The sequence below is a fragment of the Drosophila innubila genome (genome assembly GCF_004354385.1).
Source record: "Drosophila innubila isolate TH190305 chromosome 3R unlocalized genomic scaffold, UK_Dinn_1.0 2_E_3R, whole genome shotgun sequence".
In the NCBI taxonomy this organism is placed as follows: Eukaryota; Metazoa; Arthropoda; class Insecta; order Diptera; family Drosophilidae; genus Drosophila; species Drosophila innubila.
In genome coordinates this window covers 5,645,078-5,665,960 of record NW_022995380.1, presented here as the reverse complement: position 1 = coordinate 5,665,960, position 20,883 = coordinate 5,645,078, and the positions used below count along the sequence as shown (strand labels likewise).

General features: G+C 37.4%; 5 protein-coding genes across 7 annotated transcripts; 2 read left to right on the top strand and 3 right to left on the bottom strand.

Moving 5' to 3' along the window:
• Positions 1–5,347: 5,347 nt before the first annotated feature.
• On the bottom strand, positions 5,348–7,038 carry LOC117790896. The gene is made up of 3 exons (XM_034630504.1): positions 6,818–7,038; positions 6,350–6,576; positions 5,348–6,290 (listed from the first exon to the last, which is right to left on the bottom strand). Exons 1-3 carry the CDS (start codon positions 6,901–6,903, stop codon positions 5,830–5,832), a joined length of 774 nt encoding a protein of 257 aa, XP_034486395.1. The 5' UTR covers positions 6,904–7,038; the 3' UTR covers positions 5,348–5,829.
• A 76-nt stretch (positions 7,039–7,114) lies between these two features.
• Positions 7,115–10,241, top strand: LOC117790895 (S-phase kinase-associated protein 2). The gene is made up of 5 exons (XM_034630503.1): positions 7,115–7,247; positions 7,510–8,458; positions 8,514–8,919; positions 8,984–9,143; positions 9,200–10,241. The coding sequence occupies exons 1-5, from the start codon at positions 7,189–7,191 to the stop codon at positions 9,384–9,386; spliced, it is 1,761 nt and encodes a 586-aa protein (XP_034486394.1). The 5' UTR covers positions 7,115–7,188; the 3' UTR covers positions 9,387–10,241.
• On the bottom strand, positions 9,422–9,848 carry LOC117790898. Its single transcript, XM_034630509.1, has one exon. The coding sequence runs from the start codon at positions 9,844–9,846 to the stop codon at positions 9,532–9,534; it is 315 nt and encodes a 104-aa protein (XP_034486400.1). The 5' UTR covers positions 9,847–9,848; the 3' UTR covers positions 9,422–9,531.
• A 1,227-nt stretch (positions 10,242–11,468) lies between the features above and the next one.
• LOC117790897 (mitochondrial pyruvate carrier 1) lies at positions 11,469–12,881 on the top strand. Of its 3 annotated transcripts, XM_034630505.1 has the most exons (4): positions 11,488–11,564; positions 11,652–11,703; positions 11,771–11,973; positions 12,253–12,881. In XM_034630505.1, exons 3-4 carry the CDS (start codon positions 11,811–11,813, stop codon positions 12,408–12,410), a joined length of 321 nt encoding a protein of 106 aa, XP_034486396.1. In that variant the 5' UTR covers positions 11,488–11,564; positions 11,652–11,703; positions 11,771–11,810; the 3' UTR covers positions 12,411–12,881. The 3 variants fall into 3 exon arrangements, with proteins under 3 accessions (XP_034486399.1, XP_034486397.1, XP_034486396.1); XM_034630508.1 differs by having other exon boundaries at positions 11,469–11,703; positions 11,788–11,973; XM_034630506.1 differs by having other exon boundaries at positions 11,469–11,703; positions 11,757–11,973.
• Positions 12,882–13,038: 157 nt separating this feature from the next.
• Positions 13,039–20,164, bottom strand: LOC117790893 (serine-rich adhesin for platelets). The gene is made up of 3 exons (XM_034630502.1): positions 19,296–20,164; positions 14,205–14,929; positions 13,039–14,134 (listed from the first exon to the last, which is right to left on the bottom strand). Exons 1-3 carry the CDS (start codon positions 20,017–20,019, stop codon positions 13,550–13,552), a joined length of 2,034 nt encoding a protein of 677 aa, XP_034486393.1. The 5' UTR covers positions 20,020–20,164; the 3' UTR covers positions 13,039–13,549.
• Positions 20,165–20,883: the final 719 nt, after the last annotated feature.

The following is a 20,883-nucleotide window of genomic DNA, read 5'->3' as shown; positions in this document are numbered from 1 at the left end:
TTCATCGGCACATTTGCACATTGTCTTATCAAAGGGTTACAACTCAATTTTCACAAGTCATTTTTGGGCAAAAAATCTGCTAAAATTCATTCAGAAAATCCGCAAGAAAAACCCATTAGTTTCGAGCAAGTTAAATAGATCTTAACTTTGCAGCCAGAACCAATCCATTTATTGTATATATAGTATATCAAAAGTGACTGTTTCGACGGCTCTCAGTTTTCTCACAGTCCCTTGTATAGATGGTATTGCAATTGTTCACGTATCCTTGCCATTACTCAGACGACAGCTTGCGTCATTCATAAGGACAATGAGGTCGGCCCACCTGAGCATCGAACTAGGATAGACACAAAGTCTGTTCTGACAAAATGTTGGAATTTATTATTACACGAGTAGATCGAACCTCTGGTCAATATCAATGTGACTTTTACGTGTGCACAATAGCTGCAATTTTCCAAACTACACAACCTTTTTTGTACAGACAACCAGACAAGCAGACAACCAGACAATGGCAATAAGGTTGCTTGATAGGGGCGTGCAGGTCGCATATCTACAACTACCTGTGTCCCTGGTCAGTCCTGAGAACATTTTCCCCGGCAGACAGTGTGTCGTCGTTGTTAGACAAGTGCCACAATGATCTAACTAATAATGTGTCCCATTGATTTCTCTAATTCTGTTTGCTGCAGACACAGCGGCTACACTTTGAGCACTTGGCCAAGACCCAATGCGGCAACAAGTACAGACACTACCAATTTTTCAAGATGATATGCTTTCGTCAGCATTTCAAAATTGATGCTGTCGATATCGATGTTTGCACAGTTTTGTTCTATAATTACAGGCAATTAATAACACTCTTTTTGTGATTGAACCGAATCTGTTTTATTCTCAAGTGTGGGAAAGCTAAATTCACTATGAAATACTCATGCGTACCTTTTTTAAACAAAATTGGACGATATAATATGCTTGTGTATTTATGTCAATCACAATGACAACTCTTAACTTATGGAGTAAGAAAGAAAAATACGAAGGCGAACCTGGACATACACGTAACTCAAGTTGAAGTTGTTTGTTATCACGTAATGTTATTGATAATTATCTTTTGGGATACAAGAATGAAATGTTCAATATTTACTCTGCACGAAGTTTTGATTAATTTATAAATATTACAACTTTAATTTAACATTTTTATATTTAAATGTTTTATTTTAAAATTGTAAATATATATTTATTATTATTTATTAAAGGTGGAATTTAAAATTTAATATAGTTATGTTCATTACGTTAAATGAGCTGCATTTGATTTCAGTTAAGAAAAAAGATGTATTACAATTTTGGGGGTTTCGCGATAGACCTAAGACTCGGATAGTTTCAGCTTAACAGATGACAAAGTGTTATTATGCTTGAAAATGTTAAGATATTTGACTTAGACTGCATTTGTTATAATTGATAAGTATTCTTATCATTAAGGGTTTTCAATAATAAGATAGAAAGTTGATATATTTTTAGTTAGTTTCATCTTACCTGATGACAAAGTGTAATTATATTTGAAAATGTTAAGATATTTGACTAAGACTTCATTTGTTATAATTGATAAGTATTCTTATCATTAAAGGTTTTTAATAATAATATAAAAAGTTGATATATTTTTAGTTAGTTTCATCTTACCAGATGACAAAGTGTAATTATATTTTAAAATGTTAAGATATTTGACTTAGACTGCATTTGTTATAATTGATAAGTATTCTTATCATTAAGGTTTTTTAATAATAATGTAGAAATTTGATATATTTTTAGTTAGATTCATCTTACCAGATGACAAAGTGTTACTATATTTGAAAATGTTAAGATATTTGACTTAGACTGCATTTGTTATAATTGATATGTATTCTTATCATTAAGGTTTTTCAATAATAATATAGAAAGTTGATATATTTTTAATGCAAAACATGCACAATTCAGCATTTTCGAGAATAACTATGTGTTATTTTTATATCATTCGAAAAAGATTGAGAACATGTGAAGATCTACATGTAACTACTCAATCCATATAAAAATTCCCAGGAATTAGAATTGATACCAGAAATATAATTGCTGCAAAATAAATAGAAAGAATAAAGTGAGTATTGTTACCGAACAATATCAACCAAAGTCACTTCCTAACAAGAAAGTAGTTGGCTATCAATAACTGTGTGACATCCTGGAACAATTGCCATGTAGGAGGCACTAGTCTATCTGCCATTCATGACCACAAAAAGGCCAAACAAAAGTCGTCGGGTGGTCCATAAATTTCGCAACTAGATAATTGCCAACTAAAAGGACCAGAATCAAGATCGACACCAAGACATCTCACAGCACGCAAGACCGAGAAATTGAAATGTCTTTTGTGCACTAATAGAGAAATATACGAGCCATAATTTCGCAGTGCAACAAAAATCAGTGGGAGCAATTGAATGAGAAGTGCAAAAAAAAAAAGAATGAGCTGTGTGTGGAAATAAAAAATGGAGTTCCAGAGTCTCTCTCGATGGGTATCAATTGCTACCTTTCACAGCGCCAGTTCTCGACCAAGCAAAGTGCGTCGACGGGTTTCAACCCCTCGAAGAACATGGAACGGGGAACAACCCTCATCCCCTGTGCCCTCTCACATACACACACACACAAACACACACACACAGAGGACCTTTATACACACCCAGGGGCTGGCAGGGGGTAAACGCAGTAGTGGAAGCTGTCGCCGTTGCCGTTATACAAAGTGTCAGAGGATCGATTTAATTGGGAAATTTATTGACCAGCAGCAACAGCAGCAGGAATAGGAGACTGCCTGTCTGGCCCTCTTGTTGGCTTTCTTTAGGTCGCTTGTTTGCGGTTGCTGGAAATGCTTTCACAATGCTGATAGAGCCAGGGGAAAGTGGACCATTAAAAAAAAAACGAAGAAACGAAAAAATAATCTAGAGACAAGTTCGTATAAAGAAATGTATTTGTTTTGAATGCACGAGTAAAGTGCCACCAATTCCAAGACTCAACGTGTGTGGCTAACATGTTGGTATTTCTATTCATTCTATTATGAGTATGAGTATGAGTATTATATTTTTGTGCTCGTTCCGATTATGAGATTTTCCCGCTAATTATATTTGTGCAGGCCACGCTTCAGAACCGGACATTCAGACATTGCTCAACATTTTCCATTTTCCAGCTACTTATCAATCGTATTTTCCAAGAGTCTTGGCTAATCCTAGGCGGAAAAGTGGGTATGTCCCGACACACGCTAAACGATGAGTTTATCTGCATAAACACCCATAATAAGTCGATTGTCTACACTCTAATCTCTTTTCCGTCCGCTTTTTCTATCTTTCTCTAATGACCACGTATTTTCATTATCTCACCATGCAAATGTATGCAATTTCGAACCGTATCCTAACGCCGGGACTTGCACAACTCTGCGTAATGTACTCGTATGCCTGGAGAGATTCCACACACATGGCACAACAAGGTGAGTCCTAATCTGTTTGGTCAGATAAACCACAGACGCAGAGACAGTCACGGTTCGAACAGATAGACAGAAAGAAGAGGGATAGATTTGGCAGTCGTCGAAATACCCGATTTACCCTTAATTAAAAATACGTTCATCATCGAATTGTTTATTATGCAATTGCAATTGCAATTGCAGTTGCAATCAGATATCGACCAAAACAACACCAAAGCATCGCCCAGCTGGACCCTAACCAAAAGGTAAACAGTAGGTGGTGCCGGAAGTGCCACAGAGTCCAAAACAAACATAGGTATTTGTGCAGTTTCCCATCAACAGGAGACAACAAACTAATCAAAACTAATGATGACATAATTGGCTCGATCGGGCCAAAAGGAAGCAGGCCAAACCTCTGTGTGGGTCCTCTGTGTTGTGTGTCGTAGGCATGCAATCGAATAGGAATTGGAATAGGAAGAGGAATAGGAAGTGGCTGCCGCAGTGCGAAGACAAAGCCACAGACAAATTGTCCTGCCAAGGAAACAGACATCAGTCAGGGGTCCTCAGAAAAATGGAAAGAACACCTCGACCAAGTTAAAAAAAAAAGAAGAGAAAAAATATTTGAAGAACTGAAATAGATAATTGATTTGTTTGCAAAAATGCAATGCGATGACACTTGGATTTTAATGCCCATGGTGTGGTCCTGTTCTGTAATTAGCTGGAACGTTATAATTACAATGAGGAAATTGTTGTGACATTTGGTAAAAGTCAAACCTATTGGGTAATTCATCAATGCTCTGCCACACGGACTGCTTTCCTTTTCAGATGAGTTTTCTTTCAAGTTTCATTTCTTTTTTAATGCATTTTTTGGTTTCACGGATGTTGCCCCGCGGTGTAGCGTGTGCTACTGTCCACTTTCATTTCCCCAGGGGCAGAATACAACAGCACAGCCGGCGCAAGAAAGATTCAATATTTCAATTGACGCTGCAGACGAATGTACTCGATTAGAAGATATCCTGTACCCATCTATAACAAAAAGTTCTATCCTAGAGAAATTCTTAAAGTACTATTTCCTATCCGTAGCCCAATATGTATCAGAAAATGTGGTAAGGGTTTATTTTATAATAATTATTAATTGTAATAGTTTATTTTATGCCTTAATGTTCAATTCAAAAATTTAATTGATTTGTGATAACAATTTTGACTTTTAAAAGAAACCCAAGTATGTTTCAGAAACAACGACAATTATTTGTACTTTAATTTAAGATTAACTTAAATTTTGTATCTTTTCACTAATGAATTTAAGGTAATATTAATATACTTAAATTTTTTATTTTTGTTCTTATTTTAATAAAAAAATAATCAATTCTTATATGAGTTATGCATATAAAAATTCTGACTTAGCAGATCCTAACTCATATGAATACGAATACAAAGTTATATTGTAAAAGCGAATAAAAAAAATTTAATTTCAATAATAATTAAATTGACTACACCTTAAGTTTTGAAGAAATTTTCCCAAATATATTTTTTGGTAAGTTAAATAAAACTAGCCACGAAAATTGACTGGTGAATATGGCGAAAATTACTAAATTAATTTATCAAATCAAGGTTTTTTTCTCATACAAAAACAAAATTTTTGTAAATAAACGTAATCAACATTATAAAAAGAAAATATACAAAAAATTTTTCATATATATAGCTTTAATCAATGTAAAATAATGAGTGAAATAAAGCACAACAATAAATAAATAGTAAATTAATTCGGCTGTTGCTGTTGTATATGTGAAAAACCATATTAGAAGTATATTTGAACATTATTCCTCAGACGACGTACCACTGTCTACACATTTTCAATGTGTTCGGGATAAAAGGAAGAAAACGCTTTTTTTTTATAACTTAACAATGACTATTGTTTTATTTGTATAATGATAAAACATAAATAGCTGTCAATTAGCAGCTTGTAGCAAAGAGTACATAAAAGAGTATATAAAGTTGATTCGAGTATAAAAATGCATGGATTATATAACATTTCGAATACTTATGTAAATACAAGAAGTATGTTTATAAGTTATATATATCGTGCGTTTGTCTTATCAAGTTTGATGTGCTATCAAAATGCGTATCAGACTTGACTATATTTTGACTTAAGGACTACGAATAAGATATAGATATAAATTGATACATTTGTATAATATATATAAATAGAGATATATATTCGATATTTATCATGTGGCATTCATAGGGCATCATTAAGTAAGGCACAGTTATGTGGGCCGCTGAGATTATGTGGTGCTCGTTTGAACCGCATCGTTTGATCGAACATTTTTCACTTGAGGTTACTTTAGGATTATTATTTCCGATACATCTGGCTAGTAGAGCATTATGCCCGCCTGATTTTTATCCTGACTCAGCGGCTCTAAGCGATGAAGATCGCGATGCTCACGTCGCTTGACATACAGTAGAATTGTTATATTAATGAGAATTACAATTGTGGAAATAATAACCAGATAGAAGCTGTAGCCAAGATTGGCCAACCCGGTGCTGGTCCAATGCTGTTTCTGGTGCTCGGTTAAGAGAACGTTGTGTATTAGATACTGGTAGAACTGCACCAGCCAGGCCACAAAAGCAACTACTTGAGCACAAGCCGCTGAAATGTTCGAGGCCAACAGGAGAACCATGGTGCCGCCCTTCTTAGCGGCTGACGCGGACTTTAGCACGGCAGCTATGGCAGCCACGGCGCAAGCTAGCAGCCCCAGTCCAGTGCCAAGCGTGGTGATCAGCCACAAAAAGAAGCTGTTATCGCCGTGCTCCGTTCGAATAAATGAGTAAACTGTGATTAAATTAGTTAATAATTACACAGCGCTTATTAGAATTAGCTTCATAACTCACCTTCAATCGAATGACATCGCTCCCCAACTCCGAAATTCAAATATTGACTGCCATAGAACAAGCCAAAGTTAACATCTCCCTTGGCCTCCGTTGAGTTGATGCGTTTTGGATACGCCCGGACCCAATGGTTGGTAGTCACACTGACCAGTAGCAGCCCAATGGCCAAACAGCTGCCAAAGAACGTGGAGAAGACAAGCGCACGCGTACGTATGCTCATCTTGGCAGATCTGTGCTTGACCAAAAGAATATAGACAATCATATTATAAAATACACATATCAGATTAAATGACTTAAGGTGCGAACTGATAACTGATAACAAAAGGGCGGGCTTTAGCGTATCAACTGCAATGTCATTGCCCTGCACAACCTTTCAGATATGCCTATTTACTTGTTGTTTGGGGCTACAACAAAGAAAGTGCAACACAAAATAGCAACAAAAGCGGCCCTTGTTTTATCCACTCCACTTACCTTGCGAAAGTTGCGCTGCGGAAAAAGACGCCGTCGCCGTTATCGTTGCAATCGTGGTCTTCGTACTCAAAACAGCTTTGATTCATTTGCAGTAATCTTTGATTTCTAGTTATTTATTAATATGGTAACGACAACTCTCACTAATTTTTAAGTTGCTTAAATTGCGATTTTCCTGTATTTTCGATGTATTGTTGTTGTGTTTTCCCTGTGAATTGCGTAGTGCTGGCTAACATCGTGTGTTGAAAAACTTTATATGCTTTAAGAAATGTGGCAGCGCCATCGAAAATAATATGTTGAAAACATATGGCAACGCTGCATACAAAAATAGCGCGTAATTTGTGCGTGACAAAAAGAGAAATTTTATAATAAATATGAGTAGCCGCAAGCACAGAGGAGCCGAAAACATTGAAAATCTATGTCCAGTAGCCAGGTAAATATGGGTATACATAAATCAATTAAGTGCAAGCATGCAAATCGTGTGTGCACATAAGTGCCGATCAGCAAAAGGCGCGAACTATTCCAGTGACGTCACACATGCATTGCAAACGCAATGTCAGAACGGGGCCAGCTTATAATTGAAAGGTGCTTGACCCGTGCTGACCAAGCTGACCAAGCAACTGCCCTCTACTTGCATGCTGAGCACTTTTTAATGAATGTCCCCCTTCTCGGGTCTCTCAAATGTTCCATTACAGAAAGCGGTCGACAAGTAAGAACAGCTCTGTTGTCGCCGTTTCCGCAACGAAAACGTCGATCTACGAATACACCTCGTCCCCCTCAGTGCTCACCTTCGAGGCACTCGAGGAAATGGGCATCGGGATGTTGGACTCCGAGGAAAGCAGTTCCTCTGCAATGTCAGCAATTGCACTGGCTGTAAGTGCAACCAGCGACGAGAACTCCAATGAGACAACGCCCTGCACAACGGCGGCACGTATGTCGCACCAACAGACGCGCATGAGTCTTAATTCAACGGCGTCCACGCTGGACAACAGCACCGTCAACAACACCATAATCGAGGTATTCAGTGAGGATGCACAGGAGCGTCTGCTGCTGTCGCAGTCAGCCGACAAACTGCACGCTTTAGCCCAGGCCAAAAGAACCGCATTGGGGAACACCTCCGAATGTGGCAGCAACTCCAACTCGCCGAGCAAGCGCACTAGAAATCCCTTGGCCACAGTAACATGCAATAATCAAAACGAAGCTCAGTCATTGTTGCCGCCACCACAATTGCAACATCAGCAGCAGCAGACGACCCTTAGTCTACTGCCCTCCACTAGCAAGCAGGCACTGATGCGACAACAGAAGAGACCTACGCCTCCGCCGCCGCCTTCGCAATCCCTGGCCATGCGAATGGCGTCAACCGAGAACTTCTTTGTGTATCGCACGCCAATGATGTGTGCCCACATCAGCAGCGGCATCAACTACTTTGATAGGCTATCCGATGAGATACTGTTGGACATCTTCAGGTGGCTACCGAAGAAAACCTTGCTGCGCATTGCAAGCGTTTGTCGACGATTCAACTGCTGTGCGCGTGATGAGACCTTGTGGACGCGCCTAGATCTGGGGCTTCGCACATTACGTCCCAATGCCCTAGAGCAGGTTGTACGACGTGGGGTTCCTGTACTGCGTCTGGCCCAGGCAGATGTAAGTCAAGCAAACAATTCCAATTACCAATCTAATGTTCACTTCTTTCTAACAGATACAAGAACCAGCATTTACATGCGGACCATCTTCCATAGACTTCCAATCGCGTTTGCAATACTTGGACCTCAGTCTTGCCTCAATTTCACTTAGCTCGCTGCACACACTATTAGCCCATTGTCGTCAACTGAAGAAACTAAGTCTGGAGCATGCAGATCTTAATGATGACATTTGTTTTGAGATTGCACAGAACACTTCGCTGGAGACACTCAATTTGTCCATGGCAAATGGCCTCAATGCCAACTGTGTGCGTCAGATGATGGAGTCGCTGACCAAACTCAACAGCCTAAACATTTCATGGACTGATCTAAGTGCCGATGCTGTCACTGCACTTGTTACCCACACTCCGTCCAACATAATTCGCCTTAATGTGGCCGGATGCCGTCGAGTGCTCTTCGATTCCCGTGAGTGATTTTATACATTGTTTTATACGTAGATCCATTCCAGCTGTTTCTTGATTTCTTTCAGATGTTATGACGTTGCAGAAACGCTGTCCACAATTGCTGGAACTGGATCTTTCGGACTGCAACAGCCTCACGCCGGCAGCTCTTGCTGCAATTATGAAATTCAACAGCCTCGAGTATTTGTCCGTCTCTCGTTGTTATCTCATTCCCGCCACAAATTTTATGTAAGCTTGTTCAGTAATGGCCCACAACATCATGTCAACTCTTTTGTCCTTTCCAGAGAACTAAAAAACATGCCTTCACTCACCTATCTGGATATTTTTGGCATGCTTTCTGAAGCCGCCATGGAGGTGCTGGAGAAACAGATGCCTAAAATCGGTATCAACAAGTTTATACACAGCTCGGTGGGACGTCCAACGGTTGGCACACGTCGTACCTCCATTTGGGGCCTTCGCACACGCGATTAGTCCCCTACTTCCCCCACATTTAGACTTCAAATTTGTTTAATTCGTCTCTCTGTTGCGTTTAACAGCCGCCTAGCGCATTTTTTATATTCAATTCAATGACAATAATTAAATGTCACGTTTAGATTTGTAAAAGAAGGTGTATCGTTTACTGGTCAACCTCGCTTAGAGGTGGGGCCGGCTTTTCCCACTTCCAGTCATCCCAGATAACGCAGTCCTTCAGACTATCCATGTAGCCCATCTCATCCGGACAACGCATCTTGCTAGCAGGCTCGTTGAGTGTCTCACACTTCCAGAAGGACGTGGCATCCCAGTTGTCGCGGAAGACGCCAATGTCAATTTCCTGCTGCGTTTTACAACCTGGTTGACCATCGCCTTGGTAGGCATTGGTCAAACAGCAAGCTGCCAAGAGAGCCAAACCGATTGTAAGCTGAAGTTTCATTTTACCACAAACTGATGCCATTCTGTTGGACTATCTCGACTTTATATAGGTTGCCTTGGTGCAGTGATAAGCCAAGTCAAGTGCAACAAATACCTAAAAATGCTTTCAGTAATTAACTACAATGTAAACAATCAAAACAACTTGGCTGATTCAACAATTGTTTGCTTACAAAATAGAACAATAAAATCTAATGTACAACAAAAGAAAACAAGGAAGAAAGCAACAGATCAAATACTACATAAACGACATAAATTGTAATTTAATTTAAGCTTTGTCAAATTATTCTTACCATAATAATAGGAAGGTCTTAAATTTTGAATTCTTTTCCCTTTTATTTTAGTTTAATCCTATTACTGTCGGTTGTATTGTAAAAAACAGATAAGTGCTTAAATTGGTCCAATAAATATTAAATTAATTAATAGCTTTTAGTATTCACAAAAATTGTTAAGAACCTTTCTTCTTCAAAGACATATTAAATACACTATTTTCTATTATTGTTATATTTTTAGTCATTTAATTGTGGGCTTAAGTAAAAAACAAGTATTTTTATTACAGTAAAAATTCTCGTAAAATAACGGTTAACAATTAAGATTTGAACTTGTTAAAAAAATCGATAACACGCGCTAATCTCTTGGTTAACTGCAGGGTGACCATATTCGAACACTTAGCTATTTTGCATCGCAATTTTAGCTATTTTTATCGGATGACTTTCAGCTATTTTTCTTATTTGGTTAACCAAATCGAAAATTTTTGTTTCTGGCTGGAAAGCTTCCGAAAAATAGCTGAATTTGAGATTCAAAATTGCTAAAATACAGCCAACTTTCTTAGCACCGGCACTAAGAAAAATTTCAAATGCGCGCGTTAAGTGAGGAGCAAAATGCTAATTAAGGAGTAATGTCGTTACATTTTATACCTAAAATATACCAGACTGTTCAGGTATATCAGATGAAAATTAAAAAACACTAAATCAGTATTTATTAGAACGTGTTATTGGTCGCGTGTGGCCTCACTGGAAAATTTAAATATAGATGAATGTAATTTTCAATATGCAATAATTTTGAAGTAAATTAATAATTTGATGAAAATTTTAAATTTGAAATAAGATTAAATTAAGGAAAACATTTTTATGAAGCTTTAAAGTTCGTCACCCACAGGGGAAAGAAGTTATAAATTTAAGTCTAAAAAAATAATAAAAAAATCGAAAACAACTAACAAAAACTCTGCAAAAATTTAAAAACTTCTATCTTCAATATTAAGAAAATTTCAAAATTAGGTGAATTTTCTTGGATGCAACCAAATTGTCAATATGATTAAATTAGAACAAGCTGCCAGATCTGAAAATTTTGTACGGTGGCAGCCTTTGCACCTGGTGGCATTCTTCCAAACCATTGCTGGACAGTTTTTAGGGGGAAATAGCTGTTTCTGGCAAGAAACCTTCTACATTTGTTATTGTGGACAGATTCGCACAGTTTTACAAAAAATACTAATATCAAGACTTAATTGAATATATATTAAAAATAGCCATATTTCTATCTAATAGCAATCTTAAAATTTTTCTAGCAAATGTATTCTGAAATTAGCCAGATCTAGCTATAAAATAGCCAAGCTGGCAACAGTGGCTGCCACCTAATTAATTAGTTGTTTTTTTATTCAGACGAGTGAGCAGGCAGTGCTGCGTATATTATTGTCTTATCAACATTACATTTACATAACTTTCGACAATAGTTTTCAAATTCTAAGTAGGAAATTTGTGATCATTACATTTACATAACTTTCGACAATAGTTATCAAATTTTAAGTACGAAATATCTTTTATTTACGCTCAGTTTTATCCAGCATTCGCAAATAAAGACAACAACAACGCAGACAGAACAACCTGTAAGACCTTGAGCATTCTCTATAGCGATTGTGCAAATAACATTAACCCTGAGCTTTCTCATCTCAGCGATCTCATCGTTGCAGCGTTCAATCGTAAAGCTATCAAGATGTCAGTGAGACGCACAATGTCCACCAGTTCCGCCAAGGAGTGGAGAAATTACTTTATGAGCACCCACTTTTGGGGACCAGTGGCCAACTGGGGCATCCCAATAGCTGCTATTGCTGATACGCAAAAGAGTCCCAAGTTTATCTCCGGCAAGATGACATTAGGTAAGTCTGTCGATATTTAACTTGTCGCTAAACCTGTTTATTAAGTATATTATGGCAGCTGCAAAACTTTCCACTAAAGATTTCGTTATCAGAGATGGTTTCATAGACACAATGCTTTATTAGTTCATGTTAATCGGAACCTTGTCCTGATAAGCTAGATACAGGCAGCAGACACGTTCGCTGATAAGCAAAGTGTCCATTGAATAGTTGTCGAACACTTTAACCAATTCTTATCTATGTTGTCAAATACTTTAGCCAATTCTTATCAATGTTTTGCAGCTCTGACGCTCTACTCATGCATCTTCATGCGATTCGCATACAAGGTGCAGCCCAGGAACTGGCTTCTGTTTGCTTGCCACGCAACGAACGCTTCTGCACAGGCCTTCCAAGGATTAAGGTTCCTGCATTATCAGAAAACCGAAGGGAGCACTGCGTAGGCTGTAATCTCGATTTGATTTCATTCAGCGTGCGATGCCATTTCAAATATTTGCACAACTAACGAGGCGCAACATCAATGACAAAATGACTGAAGGCACGCAACAATGGAACAACAACACACACAACAAATTGCACTGCCGATGTTATATTGTTTATTATCTGTACTAAGCGCTTCAACCCAAATTGGCTGAATCTCAACGTAAATTGGCCAATCCACAAACAGGTGCTACTCTATCCGGGTTGGTTTTCTGATCCACTGGCTATTTGTCTTATATCTCAATCTATCCCAACATCTATGCGAGATGACGTCGTGTTTAAATTCATTTAAATCCAATTCCCGAATGGTTTATCAGTTCTATATAACAATTTGACGATTAAAATAATTTTTATGTGCAATAAACAAACCTTTTAGCAGTACAAACTTTGAATAAAAACTTTAACGTTAATCTTCGTTCCCGCATAGAAAATTACACATAAATATCTTTGATTTGGGCATGGCTATGGGCTCATGCGCTTTATTTATATGATTATTTGTATATAATAATTATAAAATATATACTTGGAATATAGTTTTATGCATTCTCTTTAACAATATTTAAATGTGATTTCATATTTTTTTTTTGTGGGTTTTTTTGTAACAATTTTGTGTTGATGATAAAAGGATAAACATTTCACTTGTAATAATAATTGTAATTAATTCCTAGTCCGCGATTAGCAGATGTATACGAGTACGTATTTAACGAATTTTTGATTACAATTAATACATATAACATAAGTATAAAAACATGTGGTTAAAATTTGACATTTGCAAACATAATAAATCAAGTACTAATAAGGAATAAAAAAAAATATAAAAATCTCGCGCATTGATTAAAATGAGGCGCTTTGTAAGTATGCATAATCACTAAGTTGATACTACAAATAGAGTTTTAAATCAATTTTCTCAAAATTGATTTGATGTTGTTTTGTGTGTTTTTTTTTTGTGGCTCCTTGAGTGGGAACCACAAACTACAGCGACTTTAACGACAACCTTAACTTAACAATGGATTAAACCTTAATTAACAACTACAGTAATGTGTCGCAATATGCGACATAAAAGAGGTACGACAGTTTGACTATGGCATGGCTATTGAGAATCTTAGTGCTCCGGCTCGGGCTTGACATAAGTGCTATTTCGGTGGTGTTTTTGCATGAGATGATCTTCAAGTAGCTTCCTGTCACCCGATATCCTCTGTAGAATGGCACTAAGCTCTTTAAATTTGGCCAACAGTTCGTCCTCCTCTAGTTTTTCAGCATCCTCACGGTTCTTGGTCTTCCGGCGCGAAACGCGACTCGCTTCGTTGTTCTTAATACGATCCTGATACTGCTTAAGCTCCTCCCCTGTCATCTGCGACATCAGCTCCGGATCGGGTCCGTCAGCGTGCTCCTTGGCTGGACGACCGCGCTTGCGCTTGGTTCCGCTGCTGCTAGTTGCTGAGGCACTGAACTGAGATGTGCTGGCTGTCGACAATGCGGGTGAACCTGGTGCGGTGATGAGGCCACCAAAGCCGGTGTGGCAGGTGGGTGCGTTGGAGGTTGATGTGCTGGTACTGACTGAATAGGCGCTATAGGGTGTATTTGGCGCTGAGAAATCTTGGAATACGGTGAAGGCGGTGTTCTCTTCTGTGCTACGAAGATCCTCATAGATGCTGTCTTGAGTGGCGATGTTGGTCGCTGAGTTTTGCTGTGGACCGAAAAAAGAGGACAGTTAGTGATGGACTCAATGAGTTCAGAGTAATGCTAGCGTAACTTACCTCATCCAGATTGAGAACCTGTTCGATTATCTCAGGAGTGTTGATGTTATCTGGTTGGTAAATCAGCGATTTGTTGATGTTGAGCATGAGGTTGTTACGTTTCTGTGGCATCGATTCGGCAATGGGAACGAGACCAGCCATGGAAGCTGTGCGCTTGACGCCCACACAGGAAGTGGATGAGACGTCCTGGCAGACGAGACCAACACCTTCGCTAGGCAGATCCAACAGACTGATGCCGAAGCCAAGGGAAGCCTGACTGGAGCCGTAGTAGTTGGTTTCCATGCTATTCTCGTCGGCCAGCATTGGCAGCTCGTTAATGAATTTGGTTTGGCTTGATGATAGCAAGGAGCCCTGCGAATAGTTACTAAGCATAGGATTCTGCTCGCCGATCAAAAGATTGCTCAAATCGGAATCCATTTGAGGATTAATATCGATGCCGTTGCCCATTGTGCCAACGTCAATTGCCTCCTCTCCTCCCTCATCCAGTAGTTGTGAAAACTGTAGTTCATCCATGTCTAAGTCGTTGTTGATGTTGTCGCTGTAAATGATATCCATGTTCTGACTGCACTGATCCATTTCCTTCCGCTCAATGAGATCCTCGGCAATCAAGTTTATATCAAAGTCAAAGTCAAATATATCCGTCTCACTACAAATCTCTTTTCCGTTCTCCTCACTTTTGTTGCTGCTGCTCGTTGATGACGATGCTTCTATGTTTTGCAGGTATTCTACGGAAAATACAAAATATTGTTAATACAAACGAAAATACTTAAAGTGCATGTACGTATGTGTGTGTCTGTGTTTCTAAATTGATTTAATGATTCAAATTTCCGAATGTTGTTGTAATGACCAGCTAAAATAAATTCATAAATTTAAAATTTCATTTCATTCACATTCATTTTTAATTTGTTCTAAGTATTGCAAAGTATGCACCTGATCGATTAGCTTTTATTCATTCACAAAAATCTGTTGCATACTTTTAAGTGACCACATTATATGAGTGAGTGAGATATCTAGTTGTACACTGCCTGTTGACTCACTCGCTATCTCGCTTGCTCAAATTTGTTGTGAAATTCAAGCAGAAAAACGAAAACAAAATATCAATTGGCATTAAAAGATGCAATAATAATAAATAAAAAAAATTGTTAATGAAAATGTAAGCTAATTTAATAAGTTTACCTATATAATTAGATATAAAAATAATAAATTCTTTCAAATTGTAAATAAATCGCTAGTCACAACTGAATATCAGCCGGTTTAAAGAGAGAGAGAGAAAGAGAGAGAGAGAGAATTGAGAGAGGGAGAGTGAGAAATAAGCAGGGAAAGAGAATCGCGCGTGCTACACAATCATATGAACAGAGACTTCTGACGTACGCCACAAACGAACATGATCGTTCATGTCTGCTTCGCGCAGCTCTTGCTGTAGGTCATATTAGTCAGAATGGGGGATGAACTGATTGCTAAACGTTTAACATTTGTTTTGTTTTAGGCTCTTTGCATTTTATTGCAGAATCTATAAACTAGTCAATATAATATTCACATACAAAGATATTATGTGTTTGGTACCTCGACCTGTAGGTCATATTACTCAGAATGGGGGATGAACTGATTGCTAAACGTTTAACATTTGTTTTGTTTTAGATTCTTTGAATTTTATTGCAGAATCTTTAAACTAGTCAATACATGTCCATATAATATTCACATACAATATATATGTGTTTGGTAGCTCGCCGGTCACTAAAATTTGAAATAGTTAAACGTTATTTTGAACTGTGGTCATTTAAAGTGCATGAATCACTCTGCAACAATAGATAATAAAATGGTAAATCTGCCAACAAAATACTATTTAATATTTTTCTGTTCAAAAATAAATTAAATTTCCGAGAAAATAATTTAAATCGAATAAAACATATTATTTTGGTACATTTGTGTTATTTGGCAATATAGATATAAAAATGATAAATCTGACACCAAAATACAATTTAATATATTTCTGTTCAAAAATAAATTAAATCTCTTCGACATGTAACTTGTTAAATTTCCGAGAAAATAATTTAAATCGAATAAAATATATTATTTTGGTAAATTTATATTTACCTTTTGGCAACACTACGGTAGCGACGTCGTTCAAAACGCTCTTCACGGCTCAAGATACAAACGAAAACTGAAGTGGTGCAAATCGCAACACACACTGTTTACCGGCTGTGTGGTGGCTAAAAGATCGCGAGAGCGAGAGAGCAGACGAGCAGCAACAGCAACAGCAACACTAATACTTATGCGCAACCTGCCCTACACTAACAACAGTTGGGAGAGCCAACAAGTGTTTAATACAACTATTGTTGTCTCGCTCTTGCACATGTGTGTCTGATTGGGAATTGTTCTTCGACAATTACATACACAACATTGTTGGACATGAGCATAGGCTGAAGATGTTATTAACCAATAACTTTAGTTTTGAGACATTTAATGCACCAATACAGAAGCATTTAGAATTTCATCAGAGCAGCGAAAGTTCGCGAATTAACCAAATGCTTTGTTTCATTTTTGTCTGTATATATGAATGTATATTCATCTGTGGAGTTAGTTGCATACATGTGTTTTTACATGCACTAAGAATTATAAACAAAGCAATTAACTATTTGTGCTTTTTTTCTAATTTGTGGGCCTAATGACTCAAACTAAAATATAAATAAAAAAAAGTGTACTATATATCAAATAATTGCATAAATATTGAATATTTACACTGCTGTTTGTTGGTTGCACTTTGCGTATACGCAATGTTTAATTCTCTATGTGTGTATATACATGTGTACATATGTACGTGCATCCATATAAATGTATCTGTGAGAGCGCCAAAACCGGCCGGCACCAGTCAGCTGTCTCTCTTTAGTTGGGGGAAAAGAGATAGGTAGCTGGTATCTGTCTTGGATACCCCAAAAGGGGCAGAGTGAGAGAGAGATACAGAGAGTGAGAAAGCGCGCTCACGTACTCCAACAGTGGTGAAAAAAACAAGGGCTTTGCGCTCTCTTTACATGCCGCTCTCTCAAATTCTGCAGATCATGCTAATCGAATTTCACAACAATTGGGCAAAGGATTGAAAAACTATCAAAAATCAATGCCAATTTCACATGTTTGAACACGTGTGGCAAACAAATCTAACTACAAATAAATATTTATACAGTTTTAATACATATCTAATTAAAAATTATGCGTATTTGTAAAAAAAACTGCATTTTTGCTGTTACGTATGTGTAATATGCACATGTTTATTATACATACGCACGTATTCATACGTCGATGTATTTAGACAAAGACTATCAATATATGTATGTTAAACATTATATTATAATAATGAACATAAATATGCATTTGAATTATATATATTTTTTTTATGTATAAAGTTCTTCTATACAAATTTGTAAGTAAAACTGCACAATGGGACATGCCCATTAAAGGTAAACGATTTCTTGACAACAACAAAACTGATAAAGATTGAGTATGAAATGGGCTGTTGGGGGTGGAGTTTACACGATTTGTACAGCCATTTAAATGTGCATGTATTGCAAAATAAGACATAAGGGAAATAAATTTATGTATGCATGTTTATATAAAAACAATATGTGGTGTGACATTGTAAATTTCTGAACTGTTTCAAGAATTTTTTCACCCCTACATGAATCATATCAACTGAAACGAAAATGCTCTATTAGCTAAGGTGAATTTTAAATTATTTGAAATACATGCATATACATAAATATTTGTATATGTTTTGGCAAATGTCTATGCAGACCGATGCATGTACATATACATATATGTATATAAATATGTACATATACAGATTTTGGTAACATAGATGCTTGTCATCTTTAACCATAGAAATATAAATATTCTTAAGTGGAAAAAAAATTATATATGTATACTGTATGTATCCATAATAATGCATTTATATGTGCATTGTCCATTGTTATTACAAACTACGCAGTTAGAAGAGCCATTGTTGTTATCGCCAGAAAATGGCATGACTCATATATTTGAAAAGCGCGTAGACTGCGCTTATACTTAATTCAAAACCGAAAGTGAAAAGCATACCGAAAAGAGGGAGGAGGGGGAATATGTATAAAAATTATTTGCCAATTAATGACTAATAAATTTGCAGAATATTTAATATCTGCGACAAGGGCGAATTATATTGCAATCTGTCATATAAATAGGGCAGCCTCTTAAACAGTTTTCCGAATTACAACATTGACTGACAACTATACGTTTTCAAAAATTCGAAATAAATTAAAATAAGGCATATGATAAGGAGACGACTTTAAATATGTTGAGTCATATCATATGGACTCAAAAAATATAAACTTTAATGCATCGAACCTCTCCTACATTTGAGATTATACTAAAGAGTACATTTTAAAATATATATATTTTTAATATTTCAATCAAAAGAAAAGAGACTACTAGATTGATTTAAGCAAAAGGAAAAAACCGGCAACAGGTTTATTTTTTTTCCCCCACTTTATATTTAAAAAAAAAAGTGACAACAGTTCTCTTGATGATTCAAGACTTTAAAATATTTACTATATGCTTCCTATATTGAGAGATGAAATTCTGTGGAATTTGCTTTTGTTAAAAGACATTGAACCCTCAAAAGTAAAATTATAACAACATTCTAATAATTATTTAAAAACTGGTAGTAAAATTGAGATTCTAAATGAATGTGAAACCAGATCGGTCATTGCAGTCAAAAGAGTTGTGGAGGAAGGTGAATAGGGGGACCTTCGACCACAACTGATCTGATGTAATGCATAGATCTTTAACTCAGTTGACTGCGCACATTTCTTCAATGGGTCATTGCACTGTGATCTTCCACTTCATCAACTCGTGGTAATGTACCTCGATGTCATGGGCAGAGCCACGTTCAACATGCCTCGAGAAAGGCAAGTGGACGTAGCTCAATGCCTGCTATCCGACTCTTTCTCTAACTGATTGTTTTTCTTTTTTTGGCAATGATTCGATATACGAGTAATCGATATGTTTTTGAACAGTAATGAGAGAGTGCTGGGTACGAATTACACACATAAACACAGTACTCACCATCAATGAACACCGGAACATCTATCTCTTCAACTGTAGCAGTAGGCATTGCTCCACTCATATCCTGGTGGGACTCCATATCTACACCTGTCAGCTGTATACCAGCCATTGACGCCAATGTCTTGGGCATGCTCGAAACCTGTACCGTTTGCGTCACCGTTGTCTCCGCTGTCTTTGACAAAGTCGGTGGACCTATAGCCTGTCCGCTTGTGACTTGATTTAACAAAGAGTATGAGCTGCTCGAGCACTTCTCTGGTGGGTATATTATCCCAGTCGCTGACAAGGTTTGCGTCGCGATACGGGATGCTGTCCCCGAAGTTGTAAAGCTTACTAAAGAGCTCGCTGTAGGCAAAGCACGTTTCACTGAAGACGGTGTTGGTACCGACCCTGGTAAAAAGGGTATTCTTATCAGACGAGTACGAGGCGCCGTTGGCTCTGGCCTGTTGCTCTTGTTGTTGTTGTTGCTGTTGTTGCTGCTGTTGCTGTGCGTGGGCACCTTGATCAATATTATTCTTGGATTCGGATGCGTATTTATAACGATTGGTATTGTTGTTGACGTTGTAGTCGGTGTCGACTGTGGCAAATCCTTCGTAGGCGCTGTTTGCTCTGTTCTCATCCGCGAGCAGTTGCAATTGGACGAGTAGATTCTCTCGCCAGAGGTTGTTACGTCTTTCTCCTGATCCGCGTATGTTGTTGCCTGAACCCGTGCTGGCTCCTGGATCATCAATATTATATCTCTGAGATTTTCGGCACTCGGTGTGGTTGTTGCTCGTGCTGGTACCGTTACTGTAATCGCAGTTGGTTCTCTTCTTGTTGTTGTTGCTCTTGGTTTGGTCTTGTTGTTGGTTGTTGTTGTTGTTGCTAGATTCGCTCTTGGGCCTAGTGGCTTGGATTTCGGCGCTGAATGCCATTTTGAACGCGGCTATTGTCCCAATTTTTTTATTTATATATTTTGCGTTGTTTTTGGTGAACGGTTCAATTTAATTGGTTTCGGTTCGACAGGATTTCAAAATTTATACAATTTCATAATTTGTATAATTTTTTATTGATTTTTAAGGATATATCGATGAGTGGAGCAAGCACATTATTGAGTTTTGGTTTGGTTTTTATTTGTTTTAACGTGAAAGAAAATAGACAAAAGAAAAAAAGATATTGTTATTACGCAGGTCGACGACGTTCAGGAGCGCGATCCTTTATGGGGCTCGCGCCACTTGTGTGATTTGGTTTGTAGAATAATGTACGAAATGTATGTTACACCAGGTCATGGGTACATGTGTGTAAATCTTCAATCGACCAGAGATATCAACATATTGACAATAAAACTGTCTTGATATCTCCGATCACTGAGTTATTAGAGGGCGATTAATAACAGCGTTTGCATAGCAAATGGATGAGTTTGTGTGGATGGTTATTATTTGTGTTGTTGGTGTTTTTTCTTTGGCGATCATGGTTAATTTCTATTTTTTTTCCTTTTGTTTTCCTTTTATCTTTTGCCTCTTTTTTCCATATTTCCTTTTTTATGTACATGTTTTTTTTTTAATTAGTTTTTTAAGTACTCTCCATATAATTTTTTTTGGAGTACCTCTAT

Bases quoted from the DNA above. Each gene is read 5' to 3' on its own strand.
- LOC117790897 (XM_034630508.1), top strand. From the start codon at position 11,811: ATGTCAGTGAGACGCACAATGTCCACCAGTTCCGCCAAGGAGTGGAGA. The intron at 11,974-12,252 runs GTAAGTCTGTCG...AATGTTTTGCAG, and splicing joins CTCCGGCAAGATGACATTAG to CTCTGACGCTCTACTCATGC.
- LOC117790895 (XM_034630503.1), top strand. From the start codon at position 7,189: ATGAGTAGCCGCAAGCACAGAGGAGCCGAAAACATTGAAAATCTATGT. The intron at 8,920-8,983 runs GTGAGTGATTTT...GATTTCTTTCAG, and splicing joins TCGAGTGCTCTTCGATTCCC to ATGTTATGACGTTGCAGAAA. The intron at 9,144-9,199 runs GTAAGCTTGTTC...TGTCCTTTCCAG, and splicing joins ATTCCCGCCACAAATTTTAT to AGAACTAAAAAACATGCCTT.
- LOC117790898 (XM_034630509.1), bottom strand. From the start codon at position 9,846: ATGGCATCAGTTTGTGGTAAAATGAAACTTCAGCTTACAATCGGTTTG.
- LOC117790896 (XM_034630504.1), bottom strand. From the start codon at position 6,903: ATGAATCAAAGCTGTTTTGAGTACGAAGACCACGATTGCAACGATAAC. The intron at 6,577-6,817 runs GTAAGTGGAGTG...GGTCAAGCACAG, and splicing joins CGCAGCGCAACTTTCGCAAG to ATCTGCCAAGATGAGCATAC. The intron at 6,291-6,349 runs GTGAGTTATGAA...ATTTAATCACAG, and splicing joins GCGATGTCATTCGATTGAAG to TTTACTCATTTATTCGAACG.
- LOC117790893 (XM_034630502.1), bottom strand. From the start codon at position 20,019: ATGATCCAGGAGCCAGCACGGGTTCAGGCAACAACATACGCGGATCAG. The intron at 14,930-19,295 runs GTGAGTACTGTG...TATTTTCCGTAG, and splicing joins TGTTCCGGTGTTCATTGATG to AATACCTGCAAAACATAGAA. The intron at 14,135-14,204 runs GTAAGTTACGCT...TTCGGTCCACAG, and splicing joins AGGTTCTCAATCTGGATGAG to CAAAACTCAGCGACCAACAT.